This window comes from Pseudonaja textilis, chromosome Z, assembly GCF_049901715.1.
Source record: "Pseudonaja textilis isolate UNSWEBS1 chromosome Z, rPseTex1.2, whole genome shotgun sequence".
Taxonomy (NCBI): Eukaryota; Metazoa; Chordata; class Lepidosauria; order Squamata; family Elapidae; genus Pseudonaja; species Pseudonaja textilis.
Genome location: NC_142008.1, coordinates 26768059 through 26788737, shown reverse-complemented (window position 1 = coordinate 26788737; position 20679 = coordinate 26768059). Strand labels below are relative to the sequence as shown.

General features: G+C 35.6%; 1 protein-coding gene across 1 annotated transcript in view; it reads left to right on the top strand.

The window, feature by feature from the left end:
- CZH10orf67 (chromosome Z C10orf67 homolog) overlaps positions 1-20679 on the top strand; it is a 104000-nt gene that overhangs the window by 42648 nt on the left and 40673 nt on the right. Inside the window, exon 7 of the mRNA XM_087917583.1 lies at positions 20367-20508. Within this exon, the coding sequence (XP_087773709.1) occupies positions 20367-20508 (142 nt within the window). The remainder of the gene's footprint in view (positions 1-20366; positions 20509-20679) is intronic.

Below are 20679 nucleotides of genomic sequence, written 5' to 3'. Positions count from 1 at the left end.
AATCCCATTCAAATTCAAACATCTGGAAAATATTTTCATAACATAAAATCTTAGTTTAGAAATGTTGTATGTGGTTCTTTGATTCTGATAATACTTTTTATAGAAAATGCAACCACCAATTAATGAGGGAAGATTTGGTTTTCTGATATAGGAGATTTGTCTTCAAACTTACCTATTGTCAAGTAATAAGTGCTGGGAGCTAATATTTGATGTTAATTTTCAGGCAAGTGCAACTTTGGTATGCACATGGAGAGCACCGTTTGTTTAATAGACAGTATTCTAAAGAGACAGGATCTAAATACAGTATTTCTGGAAACAAGTGTGTCAATTAGAAAGCTATGCAATATAATATCTTAAATAATCTTGATTCTTTTTCCCATGCCATATTGATATTATGGGGAAATCCAACATTAAAAATTGGAAAAACGATGGTGATATGGAAAAATTGGATGAATTCTCAGATATTGACTTTGGATCAATTGATAGATGATGATGATGATGATAAGAGACAATATACGCGTTAAGAGACAATGATCATCTACCAGATGTAATCTAATGGCAATAATGACAGCTAGACACCTCTATTAACAACATTGTTTAAACCAGTAATATTTTCAGCTTCTCAGACATCTAAGATACAAAACAGTTGGTTAAATCTTTTAAAAGTAAAAAAAAAAAAAACCTCTTACAGGTAGTTCTTGAGTTACAACAGTTCCTTTGATGACTGTTCAAAGTTACAACAGCACTCAAAAAAGTTACTTTTGACCATGTTTCACACTTAGGATCATTGTGGTATCCCCATGGTTACCTGATCAAAATTCCATCACTTGGCAACTGACTCATATTTAAGATGGTTGCAGTGTCTCAGGGTCATGTAATTACTTTTTATAATCTTCTGACAAGCAAAATCAATGGAAAATCCAGATTCCCTTAACAGCTATGTAACTAACTTAAAACTGCAGTGATTCTCTTAACAACTATGCTAGGAAAGATTGTAAAATGGAAATGAAAACTCCATTTTAACAAATGTTTCACTTAGCAACAGAATTTTGGGTTCAATTGTGATCATGTGCTAAGGGCTACCTATGTTAATTTCAATGAGTCAACTTGACATGCAGATGGTAAGAGATGAGTGGAAGGAAGAATTAGAAGTTTCTCAGCTTAGACACTGAGAGTGTGTCTTAACTTCTATACCTAGGGTGCCAATGGACCTTAGTCTACAAATTATACAAGAAAAAATAGTATTGAAAATTGTAACTCTAAGTTGGAACTTTTAACAGTTTATACAAAAATCTAATAAAAACAAGTTTTAAATTAATTTTAAGTGTATGAAATATCAATTACCACTTTAAAACAAGCAAACAGTGGCCAAAGTCCTTGTAAAAGCTCCAAATCATTGCCAGTCTCCAAAACTTAGCAAAAGAAATTGATTAAGAAATTGGGCTTAATGGCTGGAACAGTAGTATCAAACTCAAGGGCTGGATCCGGCCTGTGATGTGGCTACATCTGGCCTGCAGAGCTTCCCTTGAAATGGCGAGGGGGTCGGCCCCCGCCATCTTGGCCCCACCTCTCCTTGCCCAGCCTTGCCTCACATCACCCACAGCAGCACTGACAGAGCAGCCTCGAGGAGGAGGTAAGCATGGCCAGGCACCTCCTCGGGGAAGCACAGCTGGGCTGGACTGTGGGTCCCAGTGCCACAGGAACTCATGAGCTGGCCACGCCCACCCAGCCATACCCACCTCATAGTCTTACATGCAACTGGCCTTTTGAGGGCAACCATAATGCTGATGCAGACCTCAATTAAATTGAGTTTGACACCCCTAGGCTGGAATGACCCTTTCTAACATTACAGGAAATCCTCGACTTATGATCAGAGCTGAGCCCAGAATTTTTATAATAATGACATGGTCGTTAAGCAAAATATGTGATTGTTAATCACATTGTAAACCTGAATCCAGCATATCCAATGGGTATTTTTTGCCAGAAAATGGCAACAAATTTTGCTAAATGGCCTCATATTATTGTAGGACTACAACCAATTGCAAATGGTAATGAATTGCCAAGCATACAAAATGAAACCACATGACTGCAGGGATGATGATCAGTTGTAACAGGTTATAAGTTACTTTTTTAAAAAGACTTATATCTTCAAATGCTCATTAGGGAAATAGTCACAAGTCAAGGACTACCTCTATAACTCTGTATGTTTGTGTGTTCGTGTTAACTAATTATGTTTGCTCATTTAAATTAAATTAAATCAAGTGAAATGCTGTATCCTTCTTGCTGTTCCTTAAATAATAAACCTGTACAACAACTCCCCCTTGTGGATCTAATCATACTAACACACTTTTATGCAGATTTTTCCTTAGAAAGGAGAAACAAAAATATTATAAAAGACTACAGAAGCTGTTGTTCCTGCTAATGGGATTTTGTGCAAAATCTATTCTGATTTTGCAGTTCAACTTACTTTCATCCATTGTAATTTCTGTATAGATTTTTATGAGGCAGAAAACACTGGAATAAAATCAGCAGCGTGGTACGTATTGGTAAATGAAGATTATAAGAGAGTGAAAGGTGTAAGAGTTTGGATTCTTGGAGACTGGAGGCAGTGAGGGGAAACAATTCCAGCATTTTTCTTTCCTAAAGTTGAATGACTTTTAACTTGCTATAACCAATTTGTTAATTACTTTTGAATCAGAACTCCTGATTTAAATAAAGTCTAGGAAAATATTTTAAAAGACAACTTCAAACTACATTATGGAGTTTCACCAGAGAATACAATGTGCTATTCTGGCCCACCTGTAAAACACACTCTCTTCCTCTCTCCCTTTCCCTCCCTCCCTTCTCTCTGTGTGAGAGAGACATACTGTAATGCCATCCAACTCCCGTCACAATTGAAATATTTGCTGATTCTGTAAAAGAGCTTTGCAGTTAAAAGTCATGTTCCTTGAGTATAATTCACACATATGAGATATATACTACAATGCACAGAAAAAGTTGGAGGTAGTTTTCTAGGCACAATGTAAAATTTGATTTAGAGCCACTAGTGGGAGCTCGCCAACAGAAAGTAGTGGCTAGATCAATGTTTAAGTCCACACTCAGCCATACCGACATTGATTCAGTGACTTTAAACCAGTCACTTCCCTTCAGCCTAAGATACCTCACAGGCTTGAAATAAAATGAAGAAAATTTCCCATGTAAAGTTACACTGAAATTCTAAGGGAAGGAGTTGGGGTGATATAAAAAAACAATTAAGAGTTGGATTGGATCTAAATCTGAAGGCAGTAATACAGATAGTCCTGTGCTGTGCCAAGTGTCTTACAACACTTCATTTAGTGAACCTTCAAAGTTACAATGGCATTGAAAAAAGTGACTTAATGACCATTTTTCACATTTATGACCAAAGCAGCATTCCGACAGTCACATGAATAAAATTCAGCGGCTTGTCAGCTGACTCATTTCTGTGACGGTTGCAGTACCTCAGAGTCATGGGATCACCTTTTACGTCCTTCTGGCAAGCAAAGTCAATGGGAAAGCCAGATTCCCTTAAGAACTGTGTTACTAAATTAACAACTGCAGTGATTCACTAAATAATTGTGAAGCTATTAGGGTAGATGTTGACTTTCTCTATTTTGGTTAATTGAGGTTGAAATAATTTCATAGTTTAAATTAAGAGCATAAATAGTTTTTTGCTTTTATTATTAGTAGGCATTATTAATCACCTGTTTTGATGGAAAGCAAGAGTATATATTAAATAAATTATAAAAAATAAAAATATAATCATTGTACAATTATTAAATTATTAAATAGTTTTAATAATTAATAAAATTGCATCAAGGCAATTCATGCTATAAAAAACACAGAGAGTGAGATATACCAAGCCTAAGCCAACTATTTTGTAATGGTAAATTGCTGTTTTAATAAATGAAAAAGGTGATAGTGCTTTTGGTAAGCTGGAACTCTTTGCTGGAACTGCCTGCTGATGCCTGTAGGCTCCCAGATTTGGATTTGGAAAATATATTTATCATAGTAAACAATTTGTTTTCCTAGCAGTTCTTATGTGTAATGGATGGTGGAGTTAGTGTTAAACTTCAATCATGCAAAAAATCACAGCCTATGCATGAATTAAAATACAAAGCTGCAATGCAGCTTAATTGGATTAAATGTCTGCATTCAAATAGCCTTGGTTGAATTTTAAAGTAATTTACTTCCATTCACTGGAAAATTCACTCTTGTTTACTGTTGCTGTTATTATGATTGAATCTACTTTTTCCCCCCAACTAAAGGTGGTTCCTGGTGTCTCAGCTAAGATGCTAACTATTAAGCCTATTAAAGTTAATCATCCCAAACCTTTGCGGCATGGCACCCCAGATGGGAGACCAACAGGGGAACTGAACCATGCAAGCAGTGGGCTGGCACACAAGTGCATGCGCAACTTCACTTAGGCCATCACTCACATGCATCCACTTCTCATGTATCCCAGTTCTGAATAGGTCCCGCCCCATAATGAGGCATAGTCCAGAGGTATTAAGTCATGATACTGGTGACTTGAAACTGGGTGTTTTCTTTGTAGCTACATCTGGTGGAAGAACATCAGAGGGAATGCAGACTGATCATTCCTTTATATTCATGAACATCTAGAGACAGATCTTTATTGGAGACTAGTGAGGCCCTTATGGATTTTTCCCCATCTTTTTTTTTTTTTAATATTGAGCAGAAGAGCTATTTTGCTAGTTATTTGCCTGAACCAACTTAGGGTTTTCTGGAGGCTGCAAATGGGATTATAAGCATCTGCTGAGAGGCAAGGAAACAAATGAAGCAAAGTATATTGTACCAACACAATAAAAGCTCTTCCCCAAACATAATTAAGTGATACTAATCAAGTGAAGTACAAAACAAAAGAACTTACACTGTGATATTATGACTGACATTTCACCATTTCATCATTATTCAAAGCTAGGCAACCTTACCTTGTTGGGACATCATTTCAGAGATATTTCTTTACCTGAGCAGAGAAACAGAATGATGAAAGATGGGAGGAGGGCGGAGCTGGCGTCGCGATGATACGGCATGCGATCTTGGAGGCTTGAGATCGCTGCCAATATCTTTGTTCCTGGATGGTCCAATCGGATCTAAACCGTCCCAAAGAGATGGTGAATGTAAAGAGTGCATCCTGTCGATCCCAGGGACACCGCAAAGTCCCTGGTAGATCCAGGAGAAGGTCTTTTCCCCAGCGGCAAAGAGGCAGCCATTAAAGCTTCTGAAGTTGGGACAGCTCCGAAACGAAAGAGAACAGAAAGAGAAAGTGTCAGTTTGGTGAGAACTTTTTCTTTACTTTAAGATTTGAAAGGACACCCTAAGAAAAAGAAAGAATCTGTAAAAGTTTTGACAGAAGTGATTAAGTGGCGATTTTAAGCAGGAAGTCAAAGTAATATATATTTTTTTCTCATTGCTGGATTTTCTACACATGATTTTATATTTTGAAACTGGACTGGTTTTTTTCTTCTTCTACCTATTCTTTCTCTCCTTTTTGACTTTATAATATTCTAGGCTAGATACTCCCTTTTAGTCATCTTTTTTAATATCTCTTTCCCTTTTTAATTAATTTTTATTATATCTTGTTTGGAAAAGGAGGGGGGAAATGAAAGCAGAAAAAACTTTGTAACACTGCCAACTAGAGGCTTGGAAATATTTCTTTTTCCTTGACCAGACAAAGCTGAGAAAGAGCTGAGACTTCTTTTCAAGGACATTGCTGTTTGATAAGATAGAGGGAAGAGCATGGGAGAGTATTATTGCAGGTGCTCTTCTGGGTTTCTATCAATAGCTGAAGTCTGGTGTTGAAGTTTACAGAAAAAAAGGTGATAAGACTCTGGAGAAGAGACTTATAAATTTCAACAAAACCTTGAATAACTAAACAAGGTGCAGTGTGCTCTTTTTATTTTTTTTAAGCTGGGCTATTTCTTACTTTAACAAACCCCCTCCTTACTAGCTTACTTTTTGTAATAGCTATTTGGATTTTTGGCCTTTTGGAACTTGTTTTTGTCTGTCTTTTTTTTAAAAAAAAAACAAGTTTTATTCAGTTTTTCACATAAAAACTTTTCCATTCCAAATTTTCAGTAAGGAGAGAAACAAACACATTAATTCTAGCCTCTTTCATTAAACTCAATCAAAACATCTTTTGTTTCATTTCAATTATTTCAAATATAATCCTTTAATATTTATTTTAAAAATAAAGATAAACAATATGTGTTTGAATAATAATAATAATAATAATAATAATAATAATAATAATAATAGGTTGCCAATGTCTCTCCTTGCTTTTAAGAGTCTATATTGACTTATTAATTTAGTTGGTTCTTTAGTCTGTCATATTCCCTTTCCATTACACATTCTTTTTATAAATTCTAAATTAATACAAGTTTTAACACTAAAAAAAAAACGAGTATAGGTTTCCCCCCTTTTACTGCTTTGAGTGTGACACCTCAGTGGTTAAAATATACCTTTATGCCCTCATCGATTCCCAATAATCCATTATTTTTAAGAAGTTACAATAATAATCATTACACCTTTTCATTTGGATTCCGCAGCATATTTTCCCCCCTTAATTTTAATAAGAGTTATCAATATCTATATTACCCTATTTTCTAAATATTTTTAATTGCAGAAATAGTCTTATTACCCCTTGTCACCTTGCAGAATCCCCTTTTTAATTCATCAACCATTATCTCTGAAAAAACAATTTCTTTTCAACATTTTACTAATTCTGTATTTCTTTATTTCATGCAGTTGTTTCTTACTGCTTCTCCTCCCCCTCTTTTCCCCATATCTTTTCTCATTCCAGTTTATATCCCTCTCTTTCTTAATATCTTCCTTTCCCCTTTTCTGCAGGGTCTTTCTGTCTTTCCCAACTTCACCGGTATTCCCCCTTTTGATTGCCTTCTTAAGTCTCAACTTTTTAACCTTCCTTCTTTCCCCACTTCTTTGTAGCGTTCCTTTGTGTTGTCTATTTAAGATGTCTTCTTCTTGAGTCGACTCCTCCTCCTCTGAAGCTCTTTCTTCTTGTTCTTCAATCGCCATTTCCATTTTTTCTAACACAGAACAAAGTTATTCGTCTCTTTCCTGTAGTAATTCTCTCATATTTTTAAGTTCCATTTTTAATTCCTGAAAAGATATCATCATTACACACTCTTGTATTTTATGATCGTTAAAGTCCACAAAAAAACATTTTTACTTTCCTTCTTTCTTCCTTTAATCTTCTAAAGTTCTCAATTATTCCAGCCCAGGGTCTATAACAAAAACATCAATCAATCCCACAGTCATTCTTTCCTTACTTTTTTCTTTATTCTCGTTCTGCTTTCACTTTCTAAGATTCTTACTTTGTTTCAATATTTCTTTAATATTATATCCACACAAGTTCATTCAGAAACAGGATGCTTTCCCTTGTTTGAGCTCAAGTTTTTGTCAAAAGATGGCACTGTCCATTATACGAAGTCTTCACCTTTTTCCCCTATTTTTTTATTTAGGGTTTTTCGAACCTCAATATTCCAACAGAGTCCAGTCTCCAATTTGTAAACTTTATTATTATTATTTTTTTGACAATCTTAAGTCCAGCTTTATTTTATGCCTGTTAATTGCCAAAATATTTTAGTCCAATTTAATTAAACCTTTAGTTCCGGTTTCTTCTTTTCCCAGTTCGAAGCCCCGTTTAGCTGTCAGAAATATATATATATATATATATATTCATTCTTAAGTTTTCACGGGTACTTACATGGCATGGTATGGCATTCAGCTTGGTTCGGGTATTTTCCCACGTCATAGTAGTTGTGCTTTTAAAGTTGTAGCGACGTTTAACCTGATGATGGCAGATGAGATTCTGCTGAAACGTCGCTACAACTTTAAAAGCACAACTACTATGATGTGGGAAAATACCCAAACCAAGCCGAATGATATAAAAATTCCATGTTACCTTAATCCCGGGGTACTTTTGTTTAGTTGTATCACCCAATTGTCCCAGTTCAGATGTTATCCACCTCTTTCTTCCCTCCTGCACAAATCTTAATCCAGCTGAGTCCTCCTCTTCGGGATGGCCATTTTAAACCACTGCTGCAGTCGTCTTTGGGGGGGGAAAAGACCAAGACCAAGGAGATGCGACTCCCCTCAACCTGGCTTATGGCTTCCCCTTCCTCCACCACCCCTCCAAGGCAGCTTCAGCCCCTAATCGTAGTGATCGGGACTCTCCAATGAAAGAGCACAGACCATAGCTGCAGAGAGATGCGATCTATGGTCTGTCAGCGAGGAGGCTCTGCCTTCTTCGTTCCCTTCTTTTTGTTTTTGAAGTATAATTTTTACGTTTGCATTTTATTTTAAAGGAAAAGCTTTAGTATTAATGATTTCCTTCCTTTTTTTTCTTTTTAAGGGAGTAGTCTCTTTTCTTTTTTCTCTCTCACTCCCTTGTATCTTTTTTTTCTATTTATCTTCCAGATTGGGGTGTTTTTTTTGGTGGCTTTCTTTTTTTTCTTATGCTTCCTTTTATACCTGAGACTTTTTAATTGGATTAAGGTGTTGAAGAACCTGAAGAACTTTTCTTTTCTCTTCAGTTTTTTATTTTTACTTTCCCACCTTTTTCTGGATTTAACAATTTATTTTCTTTTTTGTGTGTCTTTATGGTCTTTTCTTCGATTTTTGAGTTTTTACTGCTATCTAACCAATCGATTGGATTAAGGTATACAAGAACCTGAAGAAATTTTTATTATTGTTGTTGTTGTTGTTGTTTGGTTTCTTTTTCCCCACTAGTTTTACTTGGAATTACAATTGGTTATTTCACAAGTGGATTAAGGTCTAGAAGAACCTGAAGATTTTGAATTGTCTGAAATGAGTAGGAAACTAACAGCCCCTGGTTCCTCAACTTCTACTTCTTCCTCTTCACCATCTGGAGGACAACGCTCAATACAGATGATACAGCAAGAAAAAGAACAGGAAAAAGTGATGCTGCAGATGATTATGCAAGGAATTCAAAATATACAAATAAGAACAGAGAATATTGAAAAGAGAACAGAGAACATCGAACAAAGAACAGGAAAAACTGATGAAAAGGTGGAGAACATTCAACAAATGATGAAGTATGATGAGAGATTCCAAAAAAGAAGAAAAGGGACAAAACCTAGCTGAGACAATGATAGAAATTTTGGCTGAAGCTTTGGAAATAACTAAAGCACAGATGATGGATGGAATAGATGAGGTTTATCAAGTCTTCATAAGATATGCAATGAGAAATAGCTTACCAAGAGAAGTTCACATCAGATTTACAAAGAAAGCCATTAAAACGCAAATATTGCAAATGGCAAGAGAGAAAACATTGAAATATAAAGACAAGGAGATTGTGGTCCTGAAACAAGTATCCAGAAGAGTGAGAGAGATGAGAAGAGAATACCGATTTCTGACCAAAATTCTACTTTAAAAAGAGGTGAATTATAGGTTTAATGTTCACATGGCAAGAACAGAGACATAAAATTGACTCAGTTGAGAAAGCTGAATTATTTTACACTGAACATTTTGGAGGGAAAGAGGAGGAGGCAGAAAAAGAAATGTCACTAATTGAATTCCAAGAGGACTGCCAAATGACGACTGAAAAAGAAGAAGGTGTAGTAGGTGGAAAGGTGGAAGTCAAAGAACAACATGAACCAAGATCTACGAGAGCTGCTAAACCTAACTACAAAATATAACCATGGAAGAGAAAAAACTGATTACAATTAACATAAATGGACTTAACTCAGCTGTTAAAAGGAAAACTTTCCATAAATTAGAGAAATTAAAATTTGATATAATCTGCGTTGAAGAAGTACATATCAAAAAGCAACATGAACAATTGCTGATACAGCCAAAACTAGGGAAAATATTTACTTCTTTGACACAATGGAAGAAAAGAGGAGTGGTTTTATACATTAAAGATATTATCCCAGCGAAATTGATCTATACCGATGACGATGGAAGAATAAATGGTGGAAATAATGGACAATAATATGAAAACACTCCTGATTGCAATCTATGCCCCGAATGACAATCAAGAAGAATTTTATAAAAAAATTACATATTAAAATAATTGAACTGGACTATCCTAATATAGTTATGATGGGAGATTTTAATGGAATTGTAGATAATAAACTGGGCTACACAGCACAGAAAACAACAAAGCAAAACAGAAAGACTCTCCCTAAATCTTTTTTTAAAATGATAGATGAAATAAATTTAAAAGATACATGGAGAGAAAGAAATGCTAAGACTAAACAATACACCTTCTATTCAAATAGACATTTATCATGGTCCAGAATAGATATGATATGGATGTCAACAGAATTGTTAGCTAATATTCACGAAATAAATATTGAAACAAGTACTTGGACAGATCATAATCCAGTAACAATTAAATGTAAAGGACAAAGAAGATCTAGATGGACGTTAAATAATACTATATTAAAGGAAAAAGACTTCACACAGTGGATGGAGAAAGAACTGGCTTTCTTCTTTAGATAAAACAAAAAAGAAGATACATCAATGCAGAACATATGGGATACAATAAAGGCATATGCCAAAGGCTTGACAATAGACTATACAAGGAAAAGAAATACCATGAAAAGACTAGCCTCTAAGGCATTAGAGGATGAGTATAAAGGACTTGAAAAAGAGCTACAGAAAATGCCACAGAAAAAGGACATTAAGTTAAAAATGGATATAATTAAACACAAAATGGGTCTAATAGAAGAAGAAGAACTAGCACAGAAAATTAGAGGTGCGAAAGAGAACTACTTTGAAGATGCAAATAAACTAGGTAGACGGTTAGCATATAAATTGAGAAAGGAGAAAGAATCAAGGAAAATATTGCAATTAATAGATGACCAAGGCCAAGTTTGCTATGTTAGTAAAGAGAAGAAGGAAATCATACAAGACTATTATGGGAAACTATACACACAAGAGAATATTGATGAGGAAAGAGTTAAATAGTACTTACAGAATGCTAATCTACCCCAGATACCTAAAGAGATTGAAACAATGTTGAAAAGCAATATAACGATGATGGAGTTAACTGAAGCACTCAAGAAGCAAAATAATGGAAAGGCACCAGGCCCAGATGGACTTCCAGCAGAATTTTATAAAACACTACAAGAATCATTGAACTTTCCATTGCTAGAAGTTATGAATGAAGTTATGTTAAAGAAGAAGATACCCAAATCATGGTCAGAAGCTTATATTACACTTGTCCCAAAAGAGAAGGCCGATCCATTACAAATCAAGAACTATAGACCTATTTCCTTACTAAACGCAGATTATAAAATTTTTGCTTCAATATTGGCAGAAAGACTTTAAAAATACTTACACAATTTTATCCATCCTGATCAAAATGGATTACTGACAAAGAGACAAATTAAAGACAATATGAGAGCAATACTGGACACTTTGGAATACTACGAGGCACATCCTGAAAAACAAATGGCTTTGATATTTCTAGATGCACAGAAGGCATTTGATAATGTGAATTGGCGATTCATGTTATTACTGCTGGAACAAATGGGCTTTGCTAAAAAATTCAAGCAATAGAAGCTATATATCATTATCAAATGGCAAGGGTAATGATAGAGGGAGAACTGACAGATTCTATTGATATAAGAAAAGGAACAAGACAAGGGTGCCCACTATCACCTCTGTTGTTTGTGTTAACCTTGGAAGTGCTAAACAGAAATATTAGAGAAGTAAAGGATATAAAAGGGATAGAAATCAAAAAGGAAGAATTTAAGTTGCAAGCATTCGCAGATGATCTGGTTTTCCTTTTAGAAGACCCACTAGAAACAGCATTAAAATTGATAGAAAAGATAGAGGTATATGGAAAGGTGGCTGGTTTGAAAATACATAAAGATAAGTCAAAGATCTTCACAAAGAATATGCTATCAAGACAAAAGGAAGAACTGGCAGATCTATTGAAAATTCAGGTCACGAATAAGATCAAGTACTTGGGGATACATTTGACAGCAAGATGTAGTACACTAAGAGAATAATTATATCAAACTCAAGCAGCAGATAGTGCTAGATTTGGCAAAATGGGAAAATTTACAACTGTCATTAATAGGGAGAATATCAACAATCAAGATGAATATATTACCCAGAATTTTATATTTGTTCCAAACAATTCCAGTTAGGCTTGGAAAAGATTATTTTGAAGGTTTAAATAAAATTGTATTGAAATATATATGGCAAGGTAAGAAAGCGAGAATAAAGTTAAAACTTTTGCAAGATGCCAGAATAAGAGGAGGATTTGGTTTGCCTAATTGGGAGTTGTATTACCAAGCTACAAATTTGATGTGGGTTAAGGAATGGATAACATTAAGAAATACTAGATTGTTGATATTAGAAGGACATGATCTGTTGTTGGAGTGGCATGCTTTTCTATGGTATAAAGGAACTAAAACACAGGGGTATTTTAGAAGACATTATATACAGGAGTCTCTGTGGTTAAACTGGGAGAAGACTAAAAGACAACGTTATATGAAAATTCCAGTCTGGCTATCGACTATTGAAGCATTTTCTTATCCTATAATATATAAAAAGGAACAAACAATTAGATATGGTGAAATATTGAATGAAAAGGGTGAACTTAAATCTATGCAAAAATTAGAGAAACAAGGTATAAAGATGAATTGGTTTTCATATGCACAAATACATTCAAGGTATGATAAAGATTCTAAAACAGAAGGTTTCTATGATAAACTGACTGATTATGTTTTCATCTGTAGCAAGAAGGGCCGGAGCTAGCGTGGCCATCTTTGGTTTGTGCGTCCACCACTCAGTCTGCATCTACTCGTGGTAGTGGGAGGTTCGTATCGTTGCCTGTTATTTCACAGCAAACGTTTGAAATGTGTGCTGCAATTGAGTTGTGAGGTGCGATCAGTGCTAAGGTTTTTGTTGGCAAAAAAACATAAACTGATTGAAATTTTTCGGCAACTGTGTGAAGTGTATGGGGACAACATCATCACTGAAGGTGGAGTGCACCAATGGTGCATTAAGTTTAAAAATGGCCGAACTACGGCACTCGAGAAGTCCTGAATGCTTTCAAGCGGGAGATTTTTCCTCATCCGCCCTACAGCCCCGATCTTGCACCAAGCAACTACCACTTGTTTCTGAGGATGAAGACCTGGCTTGGAACACAGTGCTTTGATGACGATGTGGAACTGCGGGCAGGCATGACTGACTGGCTCAAATCTCAGGCGGCTGAATTTTATGACAATGGAATTACAAAGCTTGTTCACCACTACGATAAGTGCCTCAATTTGTTCGGTGAATATGTTGAAAAGTAGTATTTAAGTGTCACTTTCAAGTGTATATAAAAATTTTTTCCTACGCTTTGTTTTTTTTCTATTGCAAAACGTAATCTGTTTTGTGCATAGCCCTCGTAGATAAGGTTTTGACAGGCACTGATGAAAAGGTGATTAAAAATTGTATGGATATTTATTAGAAATTAAACTAAAAGAAGAACAAGTTAAAGAAACAATGATTGCTTGGGGGGAGAATTTTGGATATGGGATTAATCTAGAGAAATGGCAAAAATTGTGGTTTCAAAATTATAAAATGACAATGTCAACAGCATATAAAGAAAATTTGTATAAGATGTTTTACAGGTGGCATTTTTCCCCCAACAAGAATAGCAAGAATGTTCAAGAACAAATCTGAAAAATGTTGGAAATGTCATCAGACACCTGGCTCACATTACCATATGTGGTGGACTTGTGCAGAAGCTAAAAAATATTGGACTAAAATCCACACGTGGTTGTAAAAAATGACAAAAAAGCATATAGACTTGAAACCAGAGATATTTTTATTGGGAATTTTACCTGAAATATATAGTAAAGAATTGAAATACCTGATTGTAAATGTATTGACAGCGGCTAGGATTGTATTTGCTAAAAACTGGAAAAATGCAAAAATACCATTACAGGAGGAAATCATTAAGAAAATATTGGAATGTGCTGAAATAAGTAGATTGACATTTGAAATCAGAGAACAAGATGATAAACAATTTTATAAAATTTGGGATCTATTCTATCAATAGACAATAAAACATGGTAATGAAATATGTAGATTCTTAGAAAATAATAAATATATAAAGATGTATTCTTTTCTTATATCTACAAAATGATTGTAGGATAGATTTGAAATGATAATATGAACTGTCATAAAACAAATTAAGTAAAATATGGATTATTTTGTAAAATATGAATGAATAAAAGTATAGTCAAATGATTAACAATGATATTAATGTATTTAATATTTGATTGAAAATATGAGAATATATACAATGTAATTGTAATTGAAGACTACAAAATGGAAGCACAAAACAATCTGTAAACCAACCGACACACTGTATGTATATACATGGAAGATGGCTGATGTTTTTATGTTTTGTTTGTCTATGGACAAAAAAAGCAGTGAAAATAGGAGCGACTTCCCCATTGAATTTCCTTGTGGGAACCTGACAGGGAGCATTGGAAATTCTCTCCCTCTTAAGTTCTAAAATTACCAACATATTTAACAAATTTCTGCTTTGATTAAGGATTTCCCAAAACTATTATGTGATTTCTTTATTCCTATACGTTCTAACATTTCTCCGATCATGTTACTGCAATGTCAAATTTTCCCTTTTAAAAACACAGAAACATAGAAAACTGATGGCAAAAAAGACCCAGTGGTCCATTGAGTTTGCCCTTTGAGTTTTTAGTTTGTGTTTTTGTTTTCTTTTTAATCTGGTTATTCTTGTTAATGGCCCTTATTGTTATGGTTTATTGCACAGTCAGTTGCCAGACTGGTTTTGGCCTTTTGGTCTGCCTATTGAGCTCTTCCCAGGGATCTGGGATACATAGACTAGATGTGGATATGTTAGTGTGTTAGATGTATCATCACAGTATGTAAGCTATTAAAATAAAATATAGAATAGAATATACTTTATTATCTTAAGTGTAACTGAGCACACGAGTAAGTCCGGTGCATAAACTCTCAGTGTACATACAAACAAAATAATATAATCATAAGATACTAATAGGGGAAGGTTGTAGAAAAGATGAGAAGGATAATAGTATTACAGCCCTACTACATGCTTAAATATCCTTAGGCATAAGACAGTGCTGTGGTGATTAGGTATTCAGCAGAGTGACGGTATGAGGGGGAAACAACTATCTTTTTGTCTAGTTGTTTTGGCATGCAGTGCCCTGTGGTGGTGTCCTGAGGGAAGGAATTGAAACAGTTTACGTCCGGGTTGTGAGGAGTCAGTAGATATTTTCTCAGCCCTCCTTCTGATTCATGCAATATACAGGTGCTCAGTGGAAGGCAGGCTGGTTGCAATTGTTTCTTCTGCAGTCCTAACTATCCATTAAAGTTGCTGTGCCAAACCAGACAATTATAGAGGACTCAATAATTTCAATTATACAATTATAACAGACTCAATAATTTCTCTGTAGTATTGCTCCAACAGCTCCTTGGGCAATCTGAACTTTCTGGCAGATTATAGAGCCCAGAAACTTGAAGGTATCTACTGTTGATACTGTGTTGCCTAATGTTGTAAGATATAATAAAATAGGAGGACTCTTCCTAAAATCCACTGTCAGCTCTACAGTCTTAAGTGTGTTCAGTTCCAGATTGTTCCACATGGCTCAACTTCCATCTGTATGCAGATTCATCACTGTCTCAAATGAGACCAATGACTGTTCTGTCATCTGCAAGCTTCAATACTTTGAGAAATCTTTTGAGATGCAGTCATTGGTATAGAGAGAAACTTCAAATAACATTATATTCCAATTAATGCTGCCTTTTGCAATTGACTGGTGGTGAATTTGTCAATACCAGCAGTGTTCAAGTGGTATTCCAATTGTTTTTGGCATCTATGACTATTAGTAGGTTTGCTTTCTTTTGTCACAGTTATTCTATTTACAGGTCTTGTTATTTGTTATCCTCTCTAGTTCTTTCTCTTCTATTCTGCTGTCTCCTTTTTGTCTTTCTTATCAACAAATGTTAAGTCTGCCTTCTTATGTGGCAGGTGCTTGTTTGTTTAAATTCTAAAGTCTCTGAGTACTTTGGCCTCTTTGTTTTCTATTACTTTCTCTATTTTTTTCTAGTAGTAGCAGCAGTAGTAGTAGCAGTAGCAGCAGCAGCAGCAGTAGCATTATTTATTTATTGGCAGAGACAAAGACAAGCCTAAAGAGAAGTGAGTGACATTTTTCTCTTGAGATTTATGCAAATTAGAATATGCATGTGATTGGATAGAGAAACCAGTTATTTAACAGGATGTAACACATTACATGCCTAGTGAAGCCAATGAGGGCATTAGGGAACAACTATGAATCATGGGATGGAACTACAAAAATAATGGGGTGTTGTTTGTTTCTGAGAATTACTTACTTTTTCTTTCCTAAAGCTCGTCTTGCCCCCAAGCAACTTTTCCCAGTTTATCTCTACTTTTTGGCCTTCTGAATGTTGAATGGCTAAGCTAACGATGTGATTTTCCTGAAAATTTTGTTTTTGTAGTTGGGTGGTTGCCTAATTTGGCACAATATAGCCGTTTTTTTTCCCTCTCTCTCTGGAAAGATGTATTAGAGGCTTTAACTTGGCACCACAAAATCTCCTACAATTCCCTCCGCTGAAGTTTGACATATTTTATTATTTTAAGTTTCATCATCCATCTAAGACATCCATGTCATAGAAGGTAGTGATTTCAGGTCCAATCATTATGTTACTTAATCTGAACCATGATTTAGCTTGAACTCCAATGAATAAAATGACAGGTGGTACCATTGACAAAGCCGTAGTAGTCAAAACAGACTAAACCAGGACATAAACAACAATTCCAAACATAGTTAGCAAACCATCCTGCAGAACCTGCTTAACAACGTGAACTTGGAAGAAAACCAGATATCTGAAGCTATATCTATTATTGTGTCAAAAGCATGTGCCAGATGATATGACTCTGAACATAAGTATGGATCTTGGAGATCCATACCTTGATTTGGTAGACCAACCCAACAAGCCAAACTGGATGACTGTGCCCAATTAACTGTGAAACTTTTCATCAGGAAAAGGAGGAATGTAAGGCACATTAAAACATGGTGGAATTTATTTATTTGATTTATTTGATTTGTTAATCGCTTACAACATAATAGGTATAAGTATAAACATGAGTAAGAATACAGGAAATAGGTATGAATAAATGGGGAGAATAGGACAGGGACAGTTGGCACGATGGTGTACTTATGCACGCCCCTTACAGACCTCTTAGGAATGGGGTGAGGTCAATAGTGGTTAGTTTGAGGTTAAAGGAGTGGGGGTTAGAGAATGTAACAACAGAGTCAGGTAGTGCATTCCAGGCATTGACCACTCTGTTGCTGAAGTCGTACTTTCTGCAATCGAGTTTGAAGCAGTTTACATTCAGTTTGTATCTGTTGTGTGCTCTTGTATTGTTATGGTTGAAGCTGAAGTAGTCATTGACTGGTAGGACATTGTAGCAGATAATTTTGTGTGCTGCACTTAAGTCTAACTGTAGGCGGCATAGTTCAAGGTTGTCCAAGCCCCAAATCTCAAGCCTGATGATATAGGGTATTCTGTTGCAAGCAGAAGGAAATACTTCTGGACTTGCTCTATTGTATTAATGTCCAATATGCAGTATGGATTCAGACAGATGAGTTGTATTCAAGTATTGGTCTGGCAAAAGTTTTGTATGCTCTGGTTAGCAATTTGATATTTCCGGAGGAGAAGCTTCGTAAGATTAGATTTACAACTCTTAATGCTTTTTTGGCAATGCTGTTACAGTGAGTTTGATGCTTAAGTCATTTGATATGAGAACTCCAAGGTCCTTGACAGAGTGAGGATCATCAACGAAGTCATATTTGCCTAGTTTGTATTTGGTGTACTGATTTTTTTTACCAATGTGTAGGATAGAGCATTTGTTGGTTGAGATTTGGAGTTGCCAGATGTTTGACCATTCAGACACATAATCAAGGTTGCTTTGAAATATAGTAGCATTGTCAGTGGTGTTGAATAGTTTTACGTCATCCGCAAAGAGGACGCAGTTGCTTATAAGGTAATCGCAAAGGTCATTTATGTAGAGTATAAAGAGTGTGGGTACTAGAATGCTGTCTTGGGGGACACCGCTGTTAACTGGAACAGGATTTGATATAGCGCTGCCTATTTTTACTATTTGTTGCCTGTTTGACAGGAACACAGTAATCCACTTATGAAGGGATCCGGAAATGCCGTAAGAGTTTAGTTTTAACAGTAGATTGTCATGTACCACTGAATCAAAGGTTTTCCAGAAGTCTATGTAAATTGCATCTATAGCTTTACCCTGGTCAAGTAGAGTAGTCCATATGTTTTTGCAGTGTAGGAGTTGAAGATTGCAGGAGAATTTTTTCTTGAAACCAAATTGTTTTTTGGAGAGTAGGTTGTTTGACTCTAAGTGGAGTATTGAATTGGTTAATTATTTATTCAATGACTTTGCACGTGACACAACATAGTGAGATTGGTCTGTAGTTTTCAACCAGGCTGGGGTCACCTTTTTTGAAGATAGGGATGACCGTAGCTAAGGACCATAGGTTTAGTAAGGAGCTGGTTCTGAATGATATCTCATATATAATGCTTAGGGGTTCCGCTATGGCAGAGGAGAGCTATTTTAAGAAGTATGCACATAATCCATTGGGGCCAATAGATAGGGATGGTTTTAGGTTACGTAGTGCCTTTTCTACGTTATCTTCTGTAAAGTCAATATGTAGTAGGTCATTACAGTTAGTTGTGGTATGACTAGGAAATGTGGGGCATGAACCATTGCTGTTTACAAAGACTGAACTGAAGAATGTGTTGAAGAGATTGACCTTAACAAATTCATCATTGCAGTCTTTTCCTCTTGCTTGCAGTGGTAATTTGTGCATTCTGCCTTTATCTGTTGGCATAGGGTTGAAAGATACTATGCAAAAACATGAGCCTTGTGAACTCTCTATCATTCTCAGATGCCTAGCTAGAAGGAATAAGTCAACATAGAATAATATATATGTTAATATTTGAACACGTCTAAACTATATTTGTAGGGTGCACTTCACCATAAATAAATTCTACATAGCATTTCAGTTTATTTCTAAAATGTCAGTATCATGGTACTCATTTTTCTTTCTATTTTCAGATGATCTCAAAAAGAATTATTTAATAATTATCTAATAAATTTAGCAATACCACATCTTTAAATAATTGAGCTATTTACTGTTAGGCTTCAGGCTGATTTTTTAAAAACTTGTTTCAACTTCCTTTTTTCCCCTCCCCTTCCCTTTCATTAAAAGAAATATGCAGCAGTAAAATCTCAACAGCCATTTAACAATATATGCAAATGTTCTAAATAGCTTTGAAGCAGACAAGAAGAAAGAGTAGTTCTCCCAATAAGCTTGGATGCATACAAAGTCTTTTCCATAATGAATGTGGCCAGATTTTAACAAAGGCCATGCATAATAAAAATGTAAATGAGATTGCTTTACTAAAAGTATAACTTTAAAGTCTTTTGTTGTATGCTGTCCTGAAACTTTCCTATGAGGTTATCACTGCTTGTATGGAGATTTACCCAAAACCTTCAATGGCATTTAAAAAAAACAACTCAAAACCCAATAGCCTATGTGTGATGTGCATGCAAAACTGCTCTAAAGCTGAGAATATGAATTGGCTCTGGGCGGCTTCAGCACGAAGCAAAAAGCCAACTATATTGCTATAAGACTGCCTGATGGGCTCCATGTGGCTCCCAGCCTGGAAATTTCTCCAATTTTGACATGTGATGTACTCGTCACTGCAATGGCAGCTCTGTCACTGAGAAATGGCACAAAAGACAACAAGGCACCCCCTCCCTCTCCTTAGCCCTGCACATTGCAGCCCCCTGGAGCTGTCTGCCCATGGTTTCTCTTGCCTGCCTAGTTACAGACAGCCCTTCTAAACTGAGAGATAAGGGTGGGTGGACTGGATAGGCCCCAGCTGCCTTTGGGATGCAGCTTCCACAATAAATTGGCCTGAATGATGAGGGCAAACAAACAGTATGATATGTATTATGCCTGTCAATAATACATCCCCACATGTTTCCGTCTTTGTATGAGTGGGACCAAAGCTTTTTTTCAGCAAGTTCTACTTCGTCTCCTAGATTTTCCTTCCATTCATATTATAACTTACATGACAGGATTCAGAAATTTTTATGATAGCAGCATTGTAGAACTATTGTGTGTCCGTCCCCCACTCATCCCAGCATCAGATTTACATTTTGTTGTTCTTTTATGCTTCCTGCTTTAGAAATAGATGGCTTCTTAATCTTTCAGCTTCAACGTGAAGGGTACGTTGATGTGGAGTGGCATCGGCAACAGATGCGAGAGTTGAGAGAGCAAATAATTAGCCTGACTGAAAAAAACACAGAGCTTCAAGAAATTGTGAAACTGGGAGTGAAAGAACAGACTAACTTAGGTAAATTTTACTTGTAAATCAAATAAAGCATATGTAGAAAAGCAAAAGAGAAGTAGTAAAAAAACTAAATGGCAAAATAGTGTCTAACCAGCAATTGTTCATTTATTTCCAGTTTGCACTGTAATTTGAGTTGGTCTTGAATTTTGATAGACAGTGGAATTAATTTATATT